The 22,154-nt window shown below is 45.4% G+C and overlaps 3 protein-coding genes across 5 annotated transcripts in view; 2 read left to right on the top strand and 1 right to left on the bottom strand.

Annotated features, from left to right (window-relative positions):
• cpxm1a (carboxypeptidase X (M14 family), member 1a) overlaps positions 1-8,495 on the bottom strand; it is a 14,239-nt gene extending 5,744 nt beyond the window's left edge. The window contains exons 1-4 of one of the 2 annotated variants that reach the window (XM_019890453.1): positions 8,064-8,495; positions 4,906-5,015; positions 4,086-4,225; positions 2,286-2,370 (exon numbers count right to left, since the gene is read on the bottom strand). In XM_019890453.1, the coding sequence (XP_019746012.1) occupies positions 2,286-2,370; positions 4,086-4,225; positions 4,906-5,015; positions 8,064-8,322 (594 nt within the window). In that variant the 5' untranslated portion in view covers positions 8,323-8,495. Of the gene's footprint in view, positions 1-2,285; positions 2,371-2,467; positions 2,608-4,085; positions 4,226-4,905; positions 5,016-8,063 lie in introns of both variants that reach the window. The other variant, XM_019890452.1, reaches the window with a different exon arrangement.
• An 86-nt stretch (positions 8,496-8,581) lies between these two features.
• On the top strand, positions 8,582-19,192 carry LOC109528144 (RING finger protein 145). Of its 2 annotated transcripts, none has more exons than XM_019890458.1 (11): positions 8,582-9,104; positions 10,688-10,943; positions 11,360-11,468; positions 11,737-11,828; positions 12,413-12,639; positions 12,862-13,040; positions 13,234-13,377; positions 13,679-13,861; positions 14,965-15,112; positions 16,205-16,561; positions 17,515-19,192. In XM_019890458.1, the coding sequence occupies exons 2-11, from the start codon at positions 10,775-10,777 to the stop codon at positions 17,785-17,787; spliced, it is 1,881 nt and encodes a 626-aa protein (XP_019746017.1). In that variant the 5' UTR covers positions 8,582-9,104; positions 10,688-10,774; the 3' UTR covers positions 17,788-19,192. The 2 variants fall into 2 exon arrangements, with proteins under 2 accessions (XP_019746017.1, XP_019746016.1); XM_019890457.1 differs by lacking the exon at positions 8,582-9,104 and adding an exon at positions 10,262-10,533.
• Positions 19,052-22,154, top strand: part of LOC109528152 (ubiquitin-conjugating enzyme E2 D2-like) — a 6,491-nt gene continuing 3,388 nt past the window's right edge. The window contains exons 1-3 of the mRNA XM_019890478.1: positions 19,052-19,530; positions 21,877-21,940; positions 22,033-22,064. Coding sequence (XP_019746037.1) covers positions 19,507-19,530; positions 21,877-21,940; positions 22,033-22,064 — 120 coding nt within the window. The 5' untranslated portion in view covers positions 19,052-19,506. The remainder of the gene's footprint in view (positions 19,531-21,876; positions 21,941-22,032; positions 22,065-22,154) is intronic.

Genomic DNA, 22,154 nt, shown 5'->3' with positions numbered 1-22,154 from the left:
TGATGATGTTGTTGTACCCCTGGAAGTCGTCAGTGTGGCCCAGGCGGCGCTCGGGGTTCGCCATGGCCAGGTTGGTGGAGGCGTAGACGGTGGCCAGCCAGCGGAAGAAGGAATTGTCCGGGGTGGGCGTGTTGGCCTGCGGAGCCCAGCCCTCCGTGCCGTCGTACGGGTACGTCACCACCAGCTCGCCCCCGTGCAGGTTGGCGCCCAGCACGAACGGGATGTCTTCCATCCAGCTGATCACGGCGCGCGTCTCCGCGGCCACCTGACACACCCGAGAACCGATCGCGATGAAATTGCTGGATGTTTTCTTCCTCTGCATGCGATTCAGCCATTTTTTTTTTCCTTTTTGCGTCCTTCTACAAGAATCTATTTTGGTGTTTTTTGGTCCCATATTCCAGGATAAGTTTTCTCGTGCCAATGATGATGCATCCTGATGTTTTTGGTCCCTCACTGAAAATAGTTTTTGGTGGTTTTGATTTTGTTCCGTTGTCCGGGTGGCATTTTCCTGAGCAATGTGAGGTGTGAGCAGCAGGTTTTGCTCTCCCTCAATAAAATCCATATAGGCTCTAGTTTTTCGTCCCTTGCTGGGCATTCAGTTTTTGATTCCCAACACCTATGATACTTCCTGATGTGATGGATGTAGTTGTTTTTGCGTGCGTGTGTTCTTACCATGGCGTCCTCTTTGGTGTAGTATTCCGGAATCGGAATGTAGTGGTTGGGTACTTTAGACGGGTCCTCGGCTATCTCCTGAGCATCCCACAGGATGGTGTTTAGATCCGGGAAGTTGTGATTCAGGTCGATCCCTTCATAGGTGTACCGTCCCTCGCCCCATCCGGCCAGCTCGGAGCCCTGAGGAACGCCGGGAGTTTTAAATCCACGTCAGTTTTCACGCAGCGACCGGTCAGGACGACGTACCTTGTTGTAAGCTATTTCGTAGCCGTCCGGGTTCATGGAGGGAAGGAGGTGAATGCGAGTCTCGGTAATGAGCCGGACCACGCGCCGGTTGCCCCTCTTGTACTCGCGGCACAGATACTGCATCAGGTTGAGAACCAGCTCGCGACCCAGGACCTCGTTTCCGTGCATGTTGGCCACGTAGCGGAACTCCGGCTCGCCTGATCAAAATGAGTCATTCAGTACCAATTGAAGTGTCCTGTACGTTTCAATGTACTTACTTCTTCTCCGACATGGATCTTTGACGTCCATAGCCGTCATTGGGAGGGAAGGAGTTAAAATGGCGCTCCTCACCCAGTTCGTGCTTCCCGGGATGATCCGACATCTCCATCACGTAGAGCTTGAGGCCCATGTAGCTTTTCCCGATGGTGTAGATGCGCGTGATGTCGGGACACTCCTCCGCCACCGACTTCATCAGCTTTCCGGAGAGAAGGAGAGCGAGTGAGGTTCGACGTTTTCCAAGCGTGAAATCCGAGCAACTGGTTGTGAACGTTCACCTTTCTCATCTCCTGGTAGTTGTGGTGTCGGAAATCCAGATTATCCTTTGACCTGCCCTCCTGTGCTGAGGAAATGCTCTCCTGCGGCTCTGCAAGCGGGAACGACACGGGGTTTGTTTGAGACGCACCAGGACTTGTTTGCGTGCATTCACACCCGCATAAAAGTCCCGGACCGTCGTGGGAAACGACCCCTGGTGCCTTTCAAGTGGAACAAACAGGACAGGTGTGAATACACCCTAAAATGCGTCCTAGGATGGAGACCGAAAACAACCCTTTGGTCTTCCTCTTGTGCTGCAAGGGAGGGAGACTAAAAAACATGATCTTTGGAAGAGATCACAAGAGCCAAGCAGCCAAGATCAAAAAATGTTTTTTGTTTTGTTTTGGTGCGTGCGTGCGCAAGTACCGTCAAGGCGACATCCGAGTATCTCGGCTCGTAGGCAGATGTCTACATCGGGGGACCAACTCTGCGGGGCGGATGTAACGCGCAACCACGGGCACGGGGAGCAAGGCCAGCACCGGACTCTCGCCGTCGCCGTTGCCTTCGAAGATCTGCATGGAGTGGGACGCCACACGTTTGCATAAATCCGTGCGGTGGGATGAGAGGGGGCGGGGAAGGGAGGGGGGGGGGGTTGCTGGCTTTGCATGTTTTTGCAAATTTTGCAGCCCTTGAAATGATTACAGTGCGGCCGATGTTGCGCAATCGGCGCGGCGCTGCACTCAAGTCCCTTGAACTGTTTTCAGGCTTGTTTCCAACATGCTCGCCAATCAAGATCGAGTTCAGGTTTCACGCCCCGGGTGGGCCTTTTCAATCGGCGTGTCAAGCCTGAATCTTACCGCTTCTTGCGTTGCGTTCATGCTGCTCTTCCAGCTGATGGAGTCGTTGCTCAGCTGCACTTTGTAGCTGGTGACCCAGTCTCGTCTGTTCACACGCACACGCAAAGCTTGCTCAGATTTCCCAATCGGGGAAATTCCGCCCGATTGGGGACGCGCAGACGCGGCCGCCGACGCCACCTGACCTCCAGATGGTGTTGCGGCCCTGCAGGATGACTCCGGTGAAGCGGGTGAGGTGCAAGGCGTCCACCTCCAGCCACTGGTGCCGGTCCTTGTAGTCGGCGCACCAGGCGCCGTCGTACAGGTCGCCGTCCTCGATGCCTGACTGGAAATATCATCACGCACACACGCACGCGCGCGCGGAAATGCTTGGTCAGCTTCGGGAGGAACCGCAAACTTGTTGGCTCTGGAGAGTGACACTTAATTGCTTTCAGACTCGCTGAGTCGTTTCATAAGACGTATATCCTTTCATGCTATTATTCTTGCAAAGACGCTTTGTTTTTGCCGTTTTCTTTATGCCCCCCCCCACCCCCACATTCTCAAAGCCCCTCATTCTGTCCCTGTGTGTTTCTAATAAAAAGCCCTCCAACACAAATACAGCCTTGATAACACTCATCAATTTTTCTCTGTCGAAGTGAATGAGAATACCAACAATCCGTTTCAGTCTGCCAAAACCAAGCAACAAAAACTTATGTAATCTGCTTTTTTTTTTGTAATGTAATCTGCTTTTTTTTTTTTCAGGCGTTCCCATTATGTGTTAGCATTAGCACCCCCTGAAAGCCTCTTTTTTGTGGGTTTTTTGAAGACCTGCTCACTCTTTGCCAAACTGTTGCTTATTGCTCATAGGTTGAGATACCGCTGTATCAAAATTTCCTTTTGCACAGAAAAGTCGTTCCGGCATGAAGAACTCGAGACGTCCACCATGCTGCATGGCGATAAAACAGCTGAACAGGACAGAGTCCAAAAAAAAAAAAAGAAGAATGAGAGATGGAACAGAGATCAAACCTGGATGTTGAGCCTGCCCCTGTGAGGACCCAGACCGAACCTTTGGAAGGAGGACGCCTGGATTTGGGTGTCGTCTACCCTGAGGGACTCCAGACCCAGGGGAGGACAGCCTGGAGGAAGTAGAAGACACGTCTGGCGTCAGTGACGGCGGGTGAGTTAGTTACAAAATGAGGATTACAAGGCAAGATTGGGGTTGAAAGTGAGACTTCCGGGTCGGTGTTTGAAGTGTGAGAAATAAGGACGTTGAAAAAAAAAACAATCTTCAAAGAAACAATTTATACATAAGGACGTTGAAAAAAAAAACAATCTGCAAAGAAACAATTTATACCTAAAATAGTAACATTTCCCATCGCAATGGTAAAACACGATCATTTTGTTTCAGAAGCAAAAATGGATTCAGGGTCTTCAAGTAACTGCTTGAAGAATTGTGACCGTGCTGCAGATCGCTTTTAATTGGCGTCCGAATGTGGAAATGAGTTTCGGCTCCACCGAGGTGCACGGCTGCAGGCGGGGTGTGGGCCAGACAAAAAGCCGAGATTTGCCACTTGCGTCACGTAGCCATTTTTTAAAGTAACTGCAAAATAGAAACCAAATGAGATGCCTCGGTGGATTGGATCTCAAGTCTGTCAATGAAACACATTGCAAGTGGCGCTTGCATTTTTTTCAGTTTTCGCTTTCAAGCCCGTGAAAGAAAAAGTTTGGGTACCGCTGCGCTCAGTCCAGCCGGAAAGTATTCATCGGGTTGCGCTTTGTGACTTGTTGAATTTTGAGGTTGAAGGGGGAAAAAAAACAGATGACCTCCAGATGGTGTTGCGGCCCTGCAGGATGACTCCGGTGAAGCGGGTGAGGGGCAAGGCGTCCACCTCCAGCCACTGGTGCCGGTCCTTGTAGTCGGCGCAACAAGCGCCGACGCACAGGGCGCCGCCCTCGATGCCTGACTGGAAATATCATCACGCACACACGCACGCGCGCGCGGAAATGCTTGGTCAGCTTCGGGAGGAACCGCAAACTTGTTGGCTCTGGAGAGTGACACTTAATTGCTTTCAGACTCGCTGAGTCGTTTCATAAGACGTATATCCTTTCATGCTATTATTCTTGCAAAGACGCTTTGTTTTTGCCGTTTTCTTTATGCCCCCCCCCACCCCCACATTCTCAAAGCCCCTCATTCTGTCCCTGTGTGTTTCTAATAAAAAGCCCTCCAACACAAATACAGCCTTGATAACACTCATCAATTTTTCTCTGTCGAAGTGAATGAGAATACCAACAATCCGTTTCAGTCTGCCAAAACCAAGCAACAAAAACTTATGTAATCTGCTTTTTTTTTTGTAATGTAATCTGCTTTTTTTTTTTTCAGGCGTTCCCATTATGTGTTAGCATTAGCACCCCCTGAAAGCCTCTTTTTTGTGGGTTTTTTGAAGACCTGCTCACTCTTTGCCAAACTGTTGCTTATTGCTCATAGGTTGAGATACCGCTGTATCAAAATTTCCTTTTGCACAGAAAAGTCGTTCCGGCATGAAGAACTCGAGACGTCCACCATGCTGCATGGCGATAAAACAGCTGAACAGGACAGAGTCCAAAAAAAAAAAAAGAAGAATGAGAGATGGAACAGAGATCAAACCTGGATGTTGAGCCTGCCCCTGTGAGGACCCAGACCGAACCTTTGGAAGGAGGACGCCTGGATTTGGGTGTCGTCTACCCTGAGGGACTCCAGACCCAGGGGAGGACAGCCTGGAGGAAGTAGAAGACACGTCTGGCGTCAGTGACGGCGGGTGAGTTAGTTACAAAATGAGGATTACAAGGCAAGATTGGGGTTGAAAGTGAGACTTCCGGGTCGGTGTTTGAAGTGTGAGAAATAAGGACGTTGAAAAAAAAAACAATCTGCAAAGAAACAATTTATACCTAAAATAGTAACATTTCCCATCGCAATGGTAAAACACGATCATTTTGTTTCAGAAGCAAAAATGGATTCAGGGTCTTCAAGTAACTGCTTGAAAAATTGTGACCGTGCTGCAGATCGCTTTTAATTGGCGTCCGAAAAAAAAAACAATCTGCAAAGAAACAATTTATACCTAAAATAGTAACATTTCCCATCGCAATGGTAAAACACGATCATTTTGTTTCAGAAGCAAAAATGGATTCAGGGTCTTCAAGTAACTGCTTGAAAAATTGTGACCGTGCTGCAGATCGCTTTTAATTGGCGTCCGAATGTGGAAATGAGTTTCGGCTCCACCGAGGTGCACGGCTGCAGGCGGGGTGTGGGCCAGACAAAAAGCCGAGATTTGCCACTTGCGTCACGTAGCCATTTTTTAAAGTAACTGCAAAATAGAAACCAAATGAGATGCCTCGGTGGATTGGATCTCAAGTCTGTCAATGAAACACATTGCAAGTGGCGCTTGCATTTTTTTCAGTTTTCGCTTTCAAGCCCGTGAAAGAAAAAGTTTGGGTACCGCTGCGCTCAGTCCAGCCGGAAAGTATTCATCGGGTTGCGCTTTGTGACTTGTTGAATTTTGAGGTTGAAGGGGGAAAAAAAACAGAATGTATTCCATTTAGGAATAAAGCCTGTGACCTAATAAATCGCGGAAAAAGTGAACCGCCGCGAATACTCTCTGGATTCACTTTATGTGTGCAAACTTTGGGAATTTTATTTTTATTCGACTGCTACTGTCTGTTCCATTCCAAAGGAATCTGGTGACTGTATGTAGCGCACAGATGCATGTTACTCTTTCTCTTTGTTTGAGAACAAATGACAGAAATGACTCCTGCTACTCTGTACGCACGTAACAAACGACTGTCGTTATTGTTACTGCACGTTGCATGACAAATGACTCTGGTTACTGTTACTGCCAGTTAGACGCCAAGTGCCGCCTGCACTGTTACTCTTCCGGTGTTCCACGACCAATGACTCCTGTCACTGTTCCCGTGTGTTACATGCCAAATGACTCCTGTTACTGTTACTCTGTGTTGCACGACAAAAATGGCTCCTGTTGCTGTTACAAGTGACTCTGGTTACTGTTACTGTCGATGACAAGAGATGCCTGGCTTGTTTGTCACTGTGTTGCATGACAAATAACCCCAGCTTCGCGTACTCTACGCTTCATGACAAATGACTGTGGTTACTGTTCCTGTTCATGACACACCAGATGACTCCTGTCACGGTTACTGTGTTGCATGAGAAAAGGAATCCCGATGCTGTTCAAATGGTTACTGTTACTGCCAGTTAGACGCCAAGTGCCGCCTGTACTGTTACTTTCCCATGTTCCATGACCAATGATTCCTGTCACTGTTCCCGTATTTTAGCAGTGGCCGTCCTCCCCTTCAAGGGGTTAAAACTGCTCCAGCGTGACCGCGATGTAATCAGAGCAGCTCAGCTATGCGGGATGCAGAGAGCCGCCCCCCCCCCCCCATCCCGCTTTCCCACTCATCGTGCTCCTCGAGGACGAGCAGGAGCAGGAAGACGGCCAGATAGGCCATTTTTGCGCAAAAACTGAGCCAACCGGGGTCGAGTGTAAAAGTCAACCTTCCAGCCGCCGGGAATTCCGAGGCAATAACGCCAGCATTCATCAGAAACGCTGACGGCGGCGTGTTTTGGCTCCGCTCGTCTGCTTTGGAGATGCGCGTGTGTGTGCGTGTGTGTTTACAGCCCACGGGACGGATTTGCGCTGAAGAAAGTTCAGCCTGTTCTCACGCTTGGAGTCAAGTCACAGCAGACGTGTTTTGGGGGATTTGTAGCACATCTGGCAGCGAGGCACTCAAAACATGACCAATTGACCTGCTTTCATGGCAAGCTTTCAAATGAACTTTGGGTTTCAGATTCATGTTTTAAACAAGGGTCACCGTTTATCATGTGGGTTTAAAGACAGGTTCACGGTGTCAAACAAGTCAAGTTCAAACTAGGGTTAGCGTTTCAAAACAGGGGTTGAAGTCATGGTTAGGGTAACGAGCCAGGTTAAGGATTTCAATTTAGAGATTTAATTTAGGGTTTTGAGAGAGGTGCGGGTTCAAACGAGGGTAGAGTTTTCGACAAGTATTAGGGTTTCAAATTTGTTTTTAAGACCGAGTTGGGGTTTCAAATAAGCCTTTAAAACCAGGATTTGAGTTCCAAGTGAGAGCTTCAATCCAGTGTTGGGGTTTGAATTCACGATTGGGGCATCAAGCCATGGTTAGGGTTTCAAATTAAGACTTCAAACTAGGGTTAGGGTTTCAAATTAGGGTTGAAATCATATTAAGGGCATTAATCCAAGATTAGGGTTTGTAATTTGAGTTTGAAACGAGGGTTTGGATTTTAAATTAGTGATGCGGGTTCAAGACAGGGTATGGTTTTTAAAGTTAGGGTTTCAAGCCAGGTTCAGGGTTTCAAGTAAGGGTTTTCAGTTAGGGTATGATGACATAACGGTTTCAAGTTAGGGTTTTAAGACAGGGTGAATGTTTGGGTTGGAGTTTCAAGTCTTGTTTAAGGATTCAACACTGGGTTTATGTTCCAAATTCAGGGTTCATGCTGATGTCGGTGGTTCAAACAAGGATTGGGGGTAGAAATTTGGGTTTTGAGACAAGTTTATGGTTTCCAATGATGCTCAAGAGCATGATCTAGGGTCTTCAACTAAGGTTAGCATTTCAAATGGTGATTTTAAGTTAGTGTCAGTGTTCGGGTTTCAAGACTGGGTTGGAATTGTAAACAGGTCTTGGGGTGTCAAATGCAGTCTAAGGGTTTCAAGTTAGGCTCAGAGTTTCAAATTCAAGTTTTTAAGGACAGGGCCGGTGAGTTGCGATTGGTCATACCCATTTCAACTTTGTCCTTAGGCTTGTCTTCCTCCTTCTTGCTGACGCTGCTGGGACGCGGCGGCGTTGGCGCCAAGCTCGCCGTAGACTTCAACCCCGGAGTCGACGTCGGCGTGCTCCCGGCCATCCCTCCGCCGGTGGTGGTCTCGGAGGTGGTGGCGGTCTCTGTGGCGTTGTCGGCGATTGCCCCAAACGTTCCCGCCAGGAGGACGATGAAGACCAGGGCTGACTTTTCCATCCTGCTCCTTGTGTGCTGCATGTGCAGAGAATGCGCTGGGACATCGCTTATGAGGAGAGACCGGGGGCGAGGAGGAGGGGGGAGGAAATGCGGAAGGAGGGGCTCCAGACCTCGCAACACAAAACTGCGGAACCCCGAAGATCCAACGTCCCCAAGTGGCGCAATCTTCGTGGCGGACTTTCAAAGGGTGCATGTTTCAAATTAGCACGTTGTTACACTTCCCGAAGTAGGGTTTCAAGACGGGGGTCAAGGCATCAAAGTAGGGTTTCAAACTATCTTAAGAGTAAGACTGGGTTAGGGTCGCGTTTCAGACGGGTGAAAGGCTTCAAATGAGTCTTTCGAAACTGGATTAGGCTCACAAACTCGTATTAGGGTTTCAAAAGTGCAGTTACAGTTTCAAGACGGGGTTCAGAGGTCAAAGAAGGGTTTCAAACGAGCGGAGTAGTCGTGGAAGTAAACAAGCGTTGAGGTTTCAAAGCGGGAAGAAGAAGATGACGTCCAGGCGCTTTCCCGCTCTCGTCCGAGTGACGCAAGATGCTTATTTGTGCCTGATCGGTGTTTGTAAGATGGGACACACCCTGCTGGACACGTACCCGGTGGCGATAACTCTTCTGCTGCTTCTTCTTTCGGTGTTGTGAGCAGATCGCTTCTCCAAAAGTCTCCCCAGTCTCCTGGAAAACCAATCCTACCCACCCACCACTTGGATAACACTCAGGCAGGAAGTCTATACAACAACATGCGCGTTTCATGTACGTCAGTGCTGACAGTCCAAGAAATCGAGAGCTAAATCAGCAGGACGAACGGTTATTCATTCTTACTCACTCTCCCTTGTGTTAAATCATTTCCTCTGTTTGTGTATCTTTCATCTCATTTTCAAATTTTCAAATGTGTCATGACAGCGGTCTGCAAAGTCGGGGAGGGGGTGTCGGTAGTTGGTCCAAAATACTGTTGCTCGCCTCCTAACTGGAGCTGGTCGGAGTGTACAGCACTTTGTTTGCAGCCATGGTTTAAAGCGCTTTTTGGGGGGCATATTTTGTATTTTTTACGATATATTTTTTTATGTATTGATTGTGTATCTAGCAGTTTTTTTGTCAAATATTTTAATTATTGTTCTTGTGATATTTGTGCCTTTCTTCTAATATTGTGTCCAAAATCTGCATATTTAATTTCTGGCATTGTCAAATATTTGAGAATTTTTCATCAAATATTTCAGTAATTTTATCAGATATTTTGCGAGAGGGGGCTATAGCCCTGTCAGAAATCGTATCAAGCACCAATTAAGCCCCTCCAGCATTTTATCTGATATTGTAAAATATATTTATGAAATATTTTCAGCCCCACTTGAATCCAGGGAGGAAAAAAATATCCCGAAGTCACCCCCGATTTGAGTATTTTTCAAAGACTGATTTTTAAATCCAAAACTCCCTCCATCTAATTGTCTACTTCTGCTATTCCGTCTGTAAGAAGTGGCTACGCAAATCACTTTATTTTCATAAAATGTAAAACAAAAAATAATTTAATAGGATATGTCAATGAATGAAGAGTATTTTGAAGTCTGGGTCTCTCAGAATATAATTGGCTTCTTCCCTTGCAATGTATGCAGGAACCCTTTAAATCGTCTCATATTTCGTTTTTATTTTTTTATTAAATTATATGGAGGTATATTTTCACTGCCTACCGTTGTGCTTTTACGTGCGACGTGTTATAAATGTGTACATTCATTACAAAAACTTTTAAGGTTCCAACTCTCCCTCGATCTGATTGGAACATTTGGTTGTGACGTTTACGGAACAGAGCCACAATGTCGTGCCTCGTTTATGTTTTTATTGGATAACTTTTTGTTTTCCGGTTCGCAGTTAACGGCAGCTTTACATTGTTATGAATATTTAGATTCGTTTTAAAGTTTTGTGTTTTTTTTTTTAAATAATTTCCAATTCAAGTTTTTCTCAATGCGATTGGCTTGTTCCGCTGTGACGTTTACAGGAAGTGGCCACGCAAACGACCGGAATCATAACACTGCTTTGAAGTCTTACTCCACGTCCGTATATTGTCTGATATCTCAAGTCAAGTCAAGTACAAGTTTATTGTCAAATGTGCTCTATGTGTTTCTTTTAATTAAATCAAGTATGTTGTTTCCAATGCGGTTATAACTTAACGTTTGATTCGCTGGAAAAATGTGGGACGGTTTGTTGTTCACTTGATAAACGAGCAGCCATCCTGCGGCTGCGCAACGTAAGTTTTATTTTATCCCGACTGACCATTCGTAACTTTCAATCGATACGATAGTACCGCCGTGTAGTCTGTTAATATATCCAGTATTGTAATTTATTACTTTATTAGCATTGGTGTTGTTTTACGGGTAAAGTTGTTTTGGTTTCTGTTTCAGGTGATCGCAGGATGGACGAAATGGTGGCCATGTGACCCTCATCAACCCCGTTTCTCCCTCCCCCCAAATTCGTCTTTTTTTGTGGGTATGCCTCGACTGGAAGAGTTTGCCAATGTGGCCCTGAGGGTGCCCATCATCCTGGTGCTGGACCTGCTCTACAAGCATGACATCGTTACTTTGACGGAGCACCTCAGGGTAAAAAACGAACATATGTTCACCAAGTACGGATGGCTCGTCTCCGACATGTTCTACCTTGGTGAGTACGTTTTTTTTTTTGTAAATTTACCAAAATCATTTCTATGTTTTTTTTCAACATTTTGGATTTTTCTTCTATTTTGTATTCTTGACTAATATTTTGTTTGAATATTTGTTTATCACGTAATATTTTTTGTCAAATATTTGTTTCATCAACACCCATGTCTTCCAATATTTTACATTTTTCATATATTAATTGTTTTCATATTTTTGCCCACCTCCTCACAACACTTGTGCATTTTCCCAAATTTGTTTCATACCATTTGCACTTTCCTCCTACAAACTCACCTATTTGCTGTTTTTTTATGCTCGAGCTAACGCCTGGAATGCGTATGGCTCTGGCACCATCTTGCGGTATCTTAGAGCCAAGCAAGTAAGCCAGTCAACTGAGGATCTCCATGTGCGTGCGTGCGTTAGGTCACTTGCTGATGCTGGTTTTGCTGCTGCTGCCACTGAGACACATCGTGAGTGTCTACCTGCACGTGCTGGCCGCCATGCTGCTCTTCGTGGGACACCAGATTGCAAGGTCAGTGCAAGCGGCCATCAAAAACTGGCCTTTCAAATCGGCTTTCAACATATTTTTGGACTTCCAATCAGGCTTTCAGTCAGGGTTAGTCTTTATAATTGCAAATGAGGGTTGGGGTTTTAAATAAAGGTTTCAAGCCAGGGTTATGGCTTCAAATCAGTGTTTCGACCAGTTCCGAATTGGGGTTAGGTGTGTACTGTATGTAATTGGAGTTGACTGAATTTTGTTACTGTTGTGTTTTGTCATCATTACCTCTTGCTATTTCCAGGGAGTTTATCATGGAGGAGCTGCATGCGGGCCACCAGGGGGCGCCCTACCTCCACGTCGAGGCCATCAACAGATTCATTTGGGCGGTGACAGGTGAGTCCTGTGGGTCAGGCGCTGACGCATTGCTGGATTGTTGCGTCATTACACTTTTGACATTTACTGGATCAATTGATGTCATGGGGCTCACTAATAGGAACTAAGTAGTATGATAAGAGAACAAATATAGATGATTAACATTTCTTCAGGATAATGTTGAAGAAAATTACAAACTAGGATTAGGGTTTCAAACTAAGGTTAGGGTTTTTAATGTAGGGTTTCAAAACAGTGCAAAGGTTTAAAAGGAAGGTTAGGGTTGCAAGATCCAAACTAAGTGTTCAGGTTTCAAACAAGGGTTTGTGTTTCAAATTGTGGTTTCGATGAACAACAATTAGGGTTTCGAGAGAAGGTGTGGGTTTCAAACAAGTTAGGGTTTTAAACCTGGATTTGGTTTTTAAGCTAGGGTTACAAAACAGTGTTAGTGTCTCACATTCTGACTTCAGTTGGGTTTCAAAAAAGCGTTTAGTTCTCGAACTGGTGTTGACGTTTCAAATTAGGGTCCTAAACCATGCTGTGGTACTGACTTGGACTTTCCAGGACAGCGCCATCTAGTGAGCGGTGTCTGTGTTTTTGTGTTTCAGGTCAGCTCCTGGTGAGTGCGCTGATGGCGTTCCTGATGAAGACGCGCAAGGTGTGGCTCTTCTGGGTCCCCGCGCTCCCCCTGCTGGCCCGCCTAGGCGGCGCCCCCGTGGCCCTGCTGCCCGCCGTGCACGCCTTCGCCGCCACGCTCAGCGAGGTCGCCTGCTGCCTCTTCCTGCTCTCGGCGCTCTACCGCCTCACCAAGGCAGCGTTGTCGCTCAAGATGGAGGTGCGCCAACCTTCTATTCATTTATTTATTGTTAGCATTAAGCTAGCAGTCTTTGTGACGAATGGTTTACTTATTCTTCACCAAATTTTTGCTTGCAAGTCAAGACAAAATATCGTCTCGAATCTCGAGAAACTTGAACTCGGACCCTTACTGTCTTTTTTTGTCTGGAGTTTTTTTTTGTTTTTGTTTTTACATTTAACCTGATACGAAAATCCCGCTCAGGGCATGGCGCTGTCCCGCCTGCTGGGGGCAGCGCTCTCGCTGTGGACTCAGTTTGCCGTGCCGCTTCTCTTTAGCGTCTTCTGGTTGGTCCTCTTCGCCGTCTACCTGTGCTCCAGCGTGATGTCCCCTGCCGCCTCGTCTGCCGCCAGTCACGGCCTTCTCTTCTTCCTGCTCACCGGGTGGGGAAGCGCTCACTCTGTGTGTGTTTGTGCACTAGTTTGTCCAAATGAAAATCCTCAACTCAATTCAACATAGTTCCTCAATACCAAGATGCTGCAAGATGGCAGCAAAGTTCCACTTTTGTCTCAATAAAACTCCTTAACTCACTTCAACGTGGGTCCTTCATATTTGTGTGTGTGTGTGCGCGCGCAGTGTTTCCGAATGCTGTGCCACGCCGTACTCGCTGTTGGGTCTGACTTTCGTGGTGTCCTACTTGGCGCTGGGCCTGCTCAACCTCTGCAAGTTGTTCCTGGGGAGCGACGACGCCGCCCTGCACAACCACAACGTCATGCACAGGTGAGACGCCCGTAGCCTGACCTGCTTCCACTTGATTTGTACAAAGGCGCTCGTGGTTCCCAACCAAACAAGTTGTTCGGATTTCAGATTAGAGTTTGAAAACATGGTTTGGCTTTCAATTTAGCTTCTCAAATAAGGGACGGGCTTTTACGACGGGGTGAGGCTTTCTGATTTGAAGGGTGGGGGTTTCCAGGTTTTCAAGCGGTGGGTTGAGGTTTCAAACAAGGGTCCGGTTTTCAAAGGAGGTTTAGGAAACAGAGACGGATGCGGATGAGGATATAAGCTGCGTTTTGTTTGTCAGGGGGTTGACGGAGGGCGTGACGCTGCTCCTGCTCGCCCTGCAGACGGGCCTGCTGGCGGCGGCGACGCTGCAGCGGACCTTCCTGCTCAGCATCATCCTCTTCATCGTGCTCACGTCCACAATGCAGGCCATGCTGGACATCACCCACCCGCTCGTTCTCGCCATGGCCGCCTCGCGCAACAGGTGCTCGCCTCGACTCACTCGCCTGCACGACTTCAGCAACACTTTGGTCCAAGGGAAACTCCTCCGCTCACTTCAACAGAGTACCCTGAGCGCAAGGTGCCACATAATGGCAAGCAAAGCACGAAACTTATCCAAAGGAAACTTCTCACCTCACTTTGGCATCGTTCCTGGAGACCAGGATGGCCAGCAAAGCTCCTTTTGTCGGAGTGAAACTCCTCAACTCACGTGAAGAAAGTTCCTGGTGACCACAACATTGTGGCAAGGCACTATTTTGGTCTAAATCAAACTCCTTAACTCGCTTCAAGATCGTGGTTTGACACGACAATGCCACACGTGCTGGCAAAATACTATTTTTGTATGGAGGAAACGCTACAACTCACTCTAACATAGTTGTTTGACACCAAAATGCCACAAGATAGCTATTTCTGTCTAAATCTGACTCCCAACTCACTTCAGCACAGCTCCTTCATACAATGATACCACACATGGGAGCAAAGCTTTACATTTGTCTAAATTCAAGTCCTCAACCCACTTTCAAAATAGTTTAGTGGCACCAAGAAGCCACATGATAGTAGGAAAGCCCTTTTTTGTCTAAATTACACTCCTCAACTCACTGGAACGTAGTTCTTTGACACCAAGGTCTTGGTACACCACTGCTTTTGTCCAAACTACACTCCACAACATTGTTCCTTGGCACCAAGATGGTGGTAAAGCACTAGTTTTCTCTAAATGAAACTCCTCAACTCACTTCAAGATAGTTCCTTCATATTTTTGTGCCACACGATGGCTGTCAAGCAGTTATTTTGCCTTCCTCAACTCCATTTAACGCACTAGTTCCTCAACGCCAGGATGCCACATGTTGAAAGTGAGGTGCTACGAAATGAAAGTCCGCAAATCACCTCAGCATAGTTCCTTGACACCAAGATTTCACAAGATGGAGGCAAAGTGATCTTTTTGTTTTAGCGATTGAAACAAGACGGTCGAGTCCAGAAAATGAAAGCCCACCAGTGGGTTGGTGGAATGTTGGGGCGGGGGGGCTTTGTGCATTCATGATATTTTTTCTTTTTGTTTTTGTTTCCCTCCCCCCACAACCACCTTTTCAGGAGCGTGTGGAAGCACTTGCGTGGGCTCAGCATGTGTCTTCTTTTGCTGGTCTTCCCGGTATTCATGGCTTATAAGATTTTACAGTTCTTCCATATGGACTTCTGGCTCCTCATTTTGGTGGCCGGATGCATGCTGACCTCCCTTCAGGTAAGACCGGACGATTTTAGCCATCTCGGCTCCTTCTTGGCTCTTTCCTGGGGTCCAACTAAGACAAAAACATCCTTGAGATTTGGAAACACCGCAACCAAAGTTGAATCAGTCGACTTAATGCCAAGGCCAACGGATAACATATTATAGTAGTAGTGCAACCTTGACTTATTTTTGAAATTCGGCTCCCGAAGTGACTGTCATGAGTACTCTTGTGCAATTTCATGGATAAACCCACAAAAAAAAAAGTCTCAATAAGCCATACCCGAAAAGACACAGGAAGTCACCCGTTTTGGTTTTAAGCTGCGATTTGGCTTGGTGGTGCCTTCTAGAAAGATTTTTAAATTTCAGCTCCCGAACCCAGTGTCACGTAGCAGCATGAAATTTGGTAGCTGTGTCTATCATGAGTCGACGCACAAAAAAACTCTCAAGTAGCCATGCTTATAAAAAACTCAGGGAGTCGTTTTGGTGTGACACAGACATCCGGAATGATTTAAAAATGTATCCCCCAAAGCTAATTTTACAAACCAAAATGACATTTGGTAGGCATGTCTTAGACCCACAAAAAAAGTCTAGAAGCCTTGGCTGACAACACACAGAAAATCCGGCTTGAAGTGGCACTTTAGTTAGGCTTCAGTACTGCCATTTAAAAGAAATTTGGAAATTTATCCCCCAAAGCCAATGTCACTGAGCAACCTGAAATTTGGTCGGTGTGTCTATGATGAGTAGATACGCAAAAAATATATATCACGAACCCATGCTTGAAAAGACACTGGAAGCAGGCCATTTTGCTTTAAATTGGCCATTTTGTCTCAACAGCAGCCTTCGGAGTGCTTTTAAAAATTCATCCCCTGAAGCCAGTCTCTCCTAACAATGTGTCATTTGACAGGCATGTCAATTGTGAGTAGACGCACCAAAAAAAAAAAAAAAAAGGCTAAATAATTCAGGCCTGAAGCCACTTTGTTTGGAAGTGGCCATTGTCGGCTCATTTCACTCATTGCTCAGGCGTTTGTCGACTTTTGAGGCTGCTCCCGCCAGCCTCGCTCGCTGATGTGTTTTTTGCTCATATTTTGTACGCTCTCGTCAACGCAGGTCACGGGCACGCTGTTTATCTACTCCCTCTTCATGGCGGAGCTGTTCCGCAGTGAGCCCATGGAAAACCTGGACGAGGTGATCTACTGGGTGAATGCAGTGAGCCGGGTGCTGGAGTTTGCGGTGGCCGTGTGCGTGGTGGCGTACGGCGTCTGGGAGTCGCTGTTGGGCGAGTGGAGCTGGACGGGCGCCTCGGTCATCGTCGTCCACTCGTACTGCAACGTGTGGCTGCGGGCGCAGTCGGGCTGGCGCAGCTTCCTGCTCCGGCTGGAGGCAGTCAAGAAGATCAACTCGCTGCCCCGGGCCACGCCGCAGCAGCTCCAGCGCCACAATGACGTCTGCGCCATCTGCTTCATGGTAGGTTCCACTTGAAAGGTGGACAAAGATGTGCCTCAAAAAGACCAATCGCTGGGATTTTACGACTCGATCCGTTGCGCACACGTAGGCTGTTTTTTTTTTTTTTTTGGTGACTTTTTCTGCATGAACAAAAATCATTTCTTGCCGTCACTCTAACATTTCCATTTGTATTGTGTTGGCGTTTTTTTTTTAACCGTTTATTTTTTTCGCAGTGCCTGAAATACACGCCCTTGAGAAGTTTCGTTGCACTTGCATGGATGCCGATGAAATGCGTTGCACATATATTTGAAGATAGGTTTGTGGTTTCGACCGTGGTTAATGAGTTAGGGTGTCAAGACAGGAGTACGGATTCAAATGAGCAATTCAAGCAAGGGTTACGGCTACAAATTAGGGTTTCAAAGAAGGCCAGGATGTTTATTAATAAAGAAACTGAAGGTTTTTGATTGTTATTAACTCGTTTTAAAATAATGTATAATTTATGAATTAGAATTATTGTAATTCGGAGTTATAACAATGCACAATATATATTAATGTACGTAATAAATTCAAGTAAGAATTAAAATGCAGGATCTTAGCTCGACTTCTTTTTTGGGGGGCTTGGGGGTCATTTATTCTCCCATCTCTAAATTTCTTTTTGTATTTATTTATTTTTGCCCAGTCGTTAAAAAAGAGGAGCTCCTCCAAGTGAGGTTTTAAATTATTAATGATGTAAAATTATTCTATTTTTTTCAGTTTTTTTTCTTTTTAGGTCCTTTACAATTTTTTTTTGGGGGGAGGTTCCTTGGGTGATTCATTTGCCCATTTCCAGGTACTTTTTTTTCCTTTCCTTTTTTTCAGTCAGTACTTCTTTTTTTCCTTTTACGGCTTTTTCTTATTTTTCCTTTTTTTTCCTTCCATTTAAAAAAAAAATTCTGTCTATTAATGAAAGTGATGTTGTGCATGCACGTTAACAGGAGATGACGTCGGCCGTGGTCACGTCGTGCGACCACTTGTTCCACGCCAACTGCCTGAGCAAGTGGCTTCACGTGCAGGGGACGTGCCCCATGTGCCACCAGACGATCCCGGCCCAGCCGCCGACCCACCGCACCACAGAACCCGATGCTTCGGCCCCCCCGCGGCCCGACGCCCGGGCCCCTACGGAGGAAGACTTCGACTCTGTGGAGGAAGACGGCTTCGAGTCGGCCGAGGATCCTGACAACGATCCAGATGAGGGTGATGTTTTTTGATGCGGTGTTTTTTTTTTTTTTTCTTCCAGAAGCTAACATGCTAAAACAAAAAAACAAAAAAATCATTTAAACGTTTAACTTAGTGAATGCCTCGCAACTTTGGTCTCTTTTTTTTTTTTTCATTAAATATTGAAACAATTGAGTCTGTAATTCTTATTTGTTCATATTTGTAATGCCATTTCCTGATTTTAACTCAAAATAACTCAAATGTAGACAATGACATTACATGTGCGAGGATTTTGTTTATTTGTCCATGTAAATGCTACCAAATCTGAATTGAATCCTGGTCCCCTAAAACAAAGTTTGTAAAAACAAAAATGGATGAATTTGTCTTAAACGCACTTCAATCAAGTGAATATTAAATTGAATTTCAATGTCCAATCTGGATTGAAAGTAAAGGGGCAGGAGGGAAGGACAAAATGGAAATTTTGAACAATAGGATAGTTTTTGTTTTAGTCACTTTCTATGATGTCATTGAGATGTGGCTATTTTTAACCAAGCTTGAATAAGCATAAACCCTCATTTTCAATCAAAGCTGAATTGAAAATGGCCCTTAGTTTACATGAAGAAATGTATTGGATTCAAATCTGGATTGAATTTGGAATCTGGTTTGACAGCACAGTACTGTATCGCTTCTCGGCCATTTCTTTCCTAAATTGAAATGCGGATTGTTTCTATGACATCTTCAAGGTGTGGCGAGAACGACACCGATCCACGTTGCCATGTTCCTAAAAAGAGGGACAAACCAAATTAACAACACATAATTGCCACAAAAATAAGAATTTATTAAAATATGACAATGTACATTTACATTTTACATTTTGTACTCATTTGTATTAAACTATGTCTTGATTTTATAATAATTCATTTACATCACTTATAAATGATGCAATTACAAAATTGGTATTATGATTTTATTTGAGTAACACATTTTAAAATAAAATACCCAGATGAAATGTATAAAAGACGTTTATATGACTTGTAATTGAAAATAGGTCTATGTGTGTATTTTGGTTTTGTGTATGTGTGCTTGTATTAGTTATCTAGACAGTATATACATAAATACATTTACAAAAAACAAAAAAAAATCTATATTTCTTTATTGTTTGTTTATTTGCGGTGTTTGCGATTTGTCAGTACGTGCGTGTCGTACCTACATCCGGGCCGCCCGGTCGGTCGTGTTTCGGCGTCGTCCACTCGCCCCGCCCACTCCAGAGTGTCGTCATAAAGGCTCCTTGCTTGAAGACGGCAGCTAGCTGGCTAACGGCATCAAATCGACACGGGAAGCTTCGTGGTGCGGGTTTCTTATCCGCGCCCTCCCCCTTACCTACCACCCCTACCCTGACGACGACGACGACACTCAATCCACGGGGACGACTACTAAAGACATTTTGGTGGTTAAGAAGAAACTAAGCTGGTTGAAAATCGCCCGGCTTGGCTTCTCTCTTCTCGCTTCTTATTGTTTTTTTTCCTTTCCATCGTCGGCGCCTACGTAATTCCTTTTTTTAGCCTCGTCGGCTAACTGTGTGTGCTAGCTCGAAACGACAAGGCCCCGAGCGTCGCGTTGTGTGTGTGCGTGTGTGTGAGTGTGTGAGAGACACTTGCGTCGGTTCATTCGGAGCAAGGCCCCAGCATCCTGGCATATCACGCCCGGTCTTCATCGCTCGGATCGACAACCGGCAGCAGCAGTAACAGCAGCGGCAGCAGCCCAACGCAAGGATGGCTTTGAAACGGATTAATAAGGTAACATTGACGCCCCAACTGCTTGCTAGTTAGCCTGGGCTAGCAGGCTAGCAATGCCCCCCCCCCCGCACCCGTTCCTCTTGTTATCTTGATTACCTCGGTGAAACATGATCGTTTACTTACCGCTTTTAGCAGTTTAAAGAAAACACACACGCAACTACCACATTGCCTGCGAGTTTGTCAACATCCCGGGTTGAATGTTTCGAATCGGTGTTTGACGCTAGCTGCCGTTCGCAGCCAAGCTAACTCCGGAGGGCCCTGACACCGCTCACAGCTTATATAAACACTCGTCCGGGCTTAGATTGCAATCGCGACCAATATTGGGGTCGTGCGTGTCGTGTCCGATGCGCGTGTTATCTGATATTGCAACATATGTATTTTGTACTGACTCACAGGCGGCGTTTAACCAGAAATAGTGAGTCATATTTCACGTCAAAAGCGTCGCGGGTGAAACATGTCTGTGGTATGCGTCTATGGACTCATCCCCTTAAGGTCACGCAAGCACATGCTGCGCCGGCCGGCTTTTAAAGGCGAAATGTCGATTACTAATTTGAATAACAGACAATGACCGGCATTTATTAAAAACGTGTTTACTCGTAGAGGCCGGGTGGGGCAGTGGGGGTGGTAGTGGGGGTCTCGTCCCTACTACCACCCTGCTTGCTGTGAAATCGCTAAAGACCTAAAAATAACATGTTTGATGCTTTAGTCTCACCTTGCTTTAACTGGTTTACATAATCGCAGGTGACGATTTTGCTCACTCGGTACTTGGTTACAAGTAAAGGTCCTTGTAAACGATGCTGATTGAACTTTACCTGAGTTAAAGAATAAAAAGAGCTCCATATGTCTGTACCGTACCCATACTTGTAAAAATGCACCGATAGCACTTCCCCAGTCTGACCCTATTACCACATTTGTTGACCTTTTTTAACTTAAACTGTCCTCGACAGTGGAATTCCAGCCTCTCAATAGTAAATATTCTCCGATTTTTTTTGTCATCTTCCGTGAAAGCAGACTGCTCTGAATCAAAATGAGATGCTTGTAAACATGTGCTTTCATTTTTGAAACCAGTGATCGTTTTTTTTTTTTTTGCCAGTTTTGTTACGAACCCAACCGAGAATTTACTCATGATTAATTTGTTAATGCATTTTCTACATTGTCAATTTAAATGGAGAAGGCAATTGAGTTTTTTTTATTCCAATTAATATATCTATATTTATTTGTGTGTAAATGATTCACTTATTAAAATAATAATTATTTATAGCACTGCAATACTGTATGTTTTTATAGCATAATGTGGCGTTTTATTTATTGATTTATTTATTTAATTTTTTTTTTTTTTGGTTGGCTAACCTTTTTTGTGTGTTTCTGACATGGCACAGCAATTTCATCAAATGGTTCAAATCGTTAGAAAAATTGTAGTTAAAAAAATAAATACTAAATACCTGCAAACCCCACAGGTATTGGAACCGTTTTTACTTGGTTGTCCCCCCTCTCCCTAACACATCATAGCCAAAGCTGTATTTCTAATCGATTTAACGTTACAGCAAAATTTGGGACCCCCCCCCCCCCCTTGTTCTAGTCTTGCATCTACTGTACATTATGTTAAGCAGCTTTTTATTTCCACAACTGGGAAGAGCAATCTGGCTCTTTCTCTGCATCGTTTTGGGAGGTTTGCGGCCACCTTTAACGTCAACCTGGAAAGGAGCATCGCCATGTTTGTCTCGACCGGGATCTTCCTTCGTGCTTCTCTCTGCAGTTCACCTGGCCGGTCGCTAACTATTCCTCGGTGCTTTGGAAGTAGCTGGCTATCTCGGGGCGTGACGGGAAGAACACAAAAATGCACAAATAGCTGTTTTTTAGCAGCTACTTTTAGTTAGGATCCACAGAACCTGTCAGAGTTCACAAATGGACAAGAAAGCAGAAATGAACATATCCATTGCTAATCATTCAATCAGGGCATTTTTTGTTTTAAATAATGGAGAAGTTCCTTAGCCTCCGTTGGCGCCTTGTGTAACAAGGCAAAGAAAACCTAAAATTTAAAACTCCTCGCCTGGTATTAATTCCAGAGATGTAAATGTTTCAAACTGCGTAATAAAACGAAATGAAATTAAACCAGCCGCGGTATTTAAAAAGATGTCTCCCATTAACTATGGAGGCAACATGAGTTGTTTATAACATCACAGACTTCATACAAACGTATCATCGATAAATAAACCAAATTCAATACAATGATTGTTGCACACATCGATTCGCATAACGAGTGATAAGACACAAAACATGCCTCCGGTTGGACCGAATGGTGTTTGGTGTGTGTTAACAAACGCAAAATCGTTTTCTCCACTTTAGGAGCTTCACGACCTGGCTCGTGACCCCCCAGCACAGTGCTCCGCTGGGCCAGTGGGTGATGACAGTAAGTGTTCGCTGAACGCTAATAACATTTCCAAGGTTGTTTTCAAGTGGTCATTTGTAAGCCGGAGAGCTAACGTTTCTTCCCTTTTATAGTGTTTCACTGGCAAGCCACAATCATGGGCCCCGTAAGTACAAATCCTCTTTATTCCCCCGCCCCCGTTTCAATTAAATCACAGGCGTGATGTCGGAATTATTTGAATGTTTTTATATATATA

Source organism: Hippocampus comes, unplaced genomic scaffold, assembly GCF_001891065.2.
Source record: "Hippocampus comes isolate QL1 unplaced genomic scaffold, H_comes_QL1_v1.1 scaffold168, whole genome shotgun sequence".
NCBI classification, from domain to species: domain Eukaryota; kingdom Metazoa; phylum Chordata; class Actinopteri; order Syngnathiformes; family Syngnathidae; genus Hippocampus; species Hippocampus comes.
The sequence above is the reverse complement of the archived record's forward strand: the minus strand, read 5'-3'. Positions and strand labels throughout refer to the sequence as shown.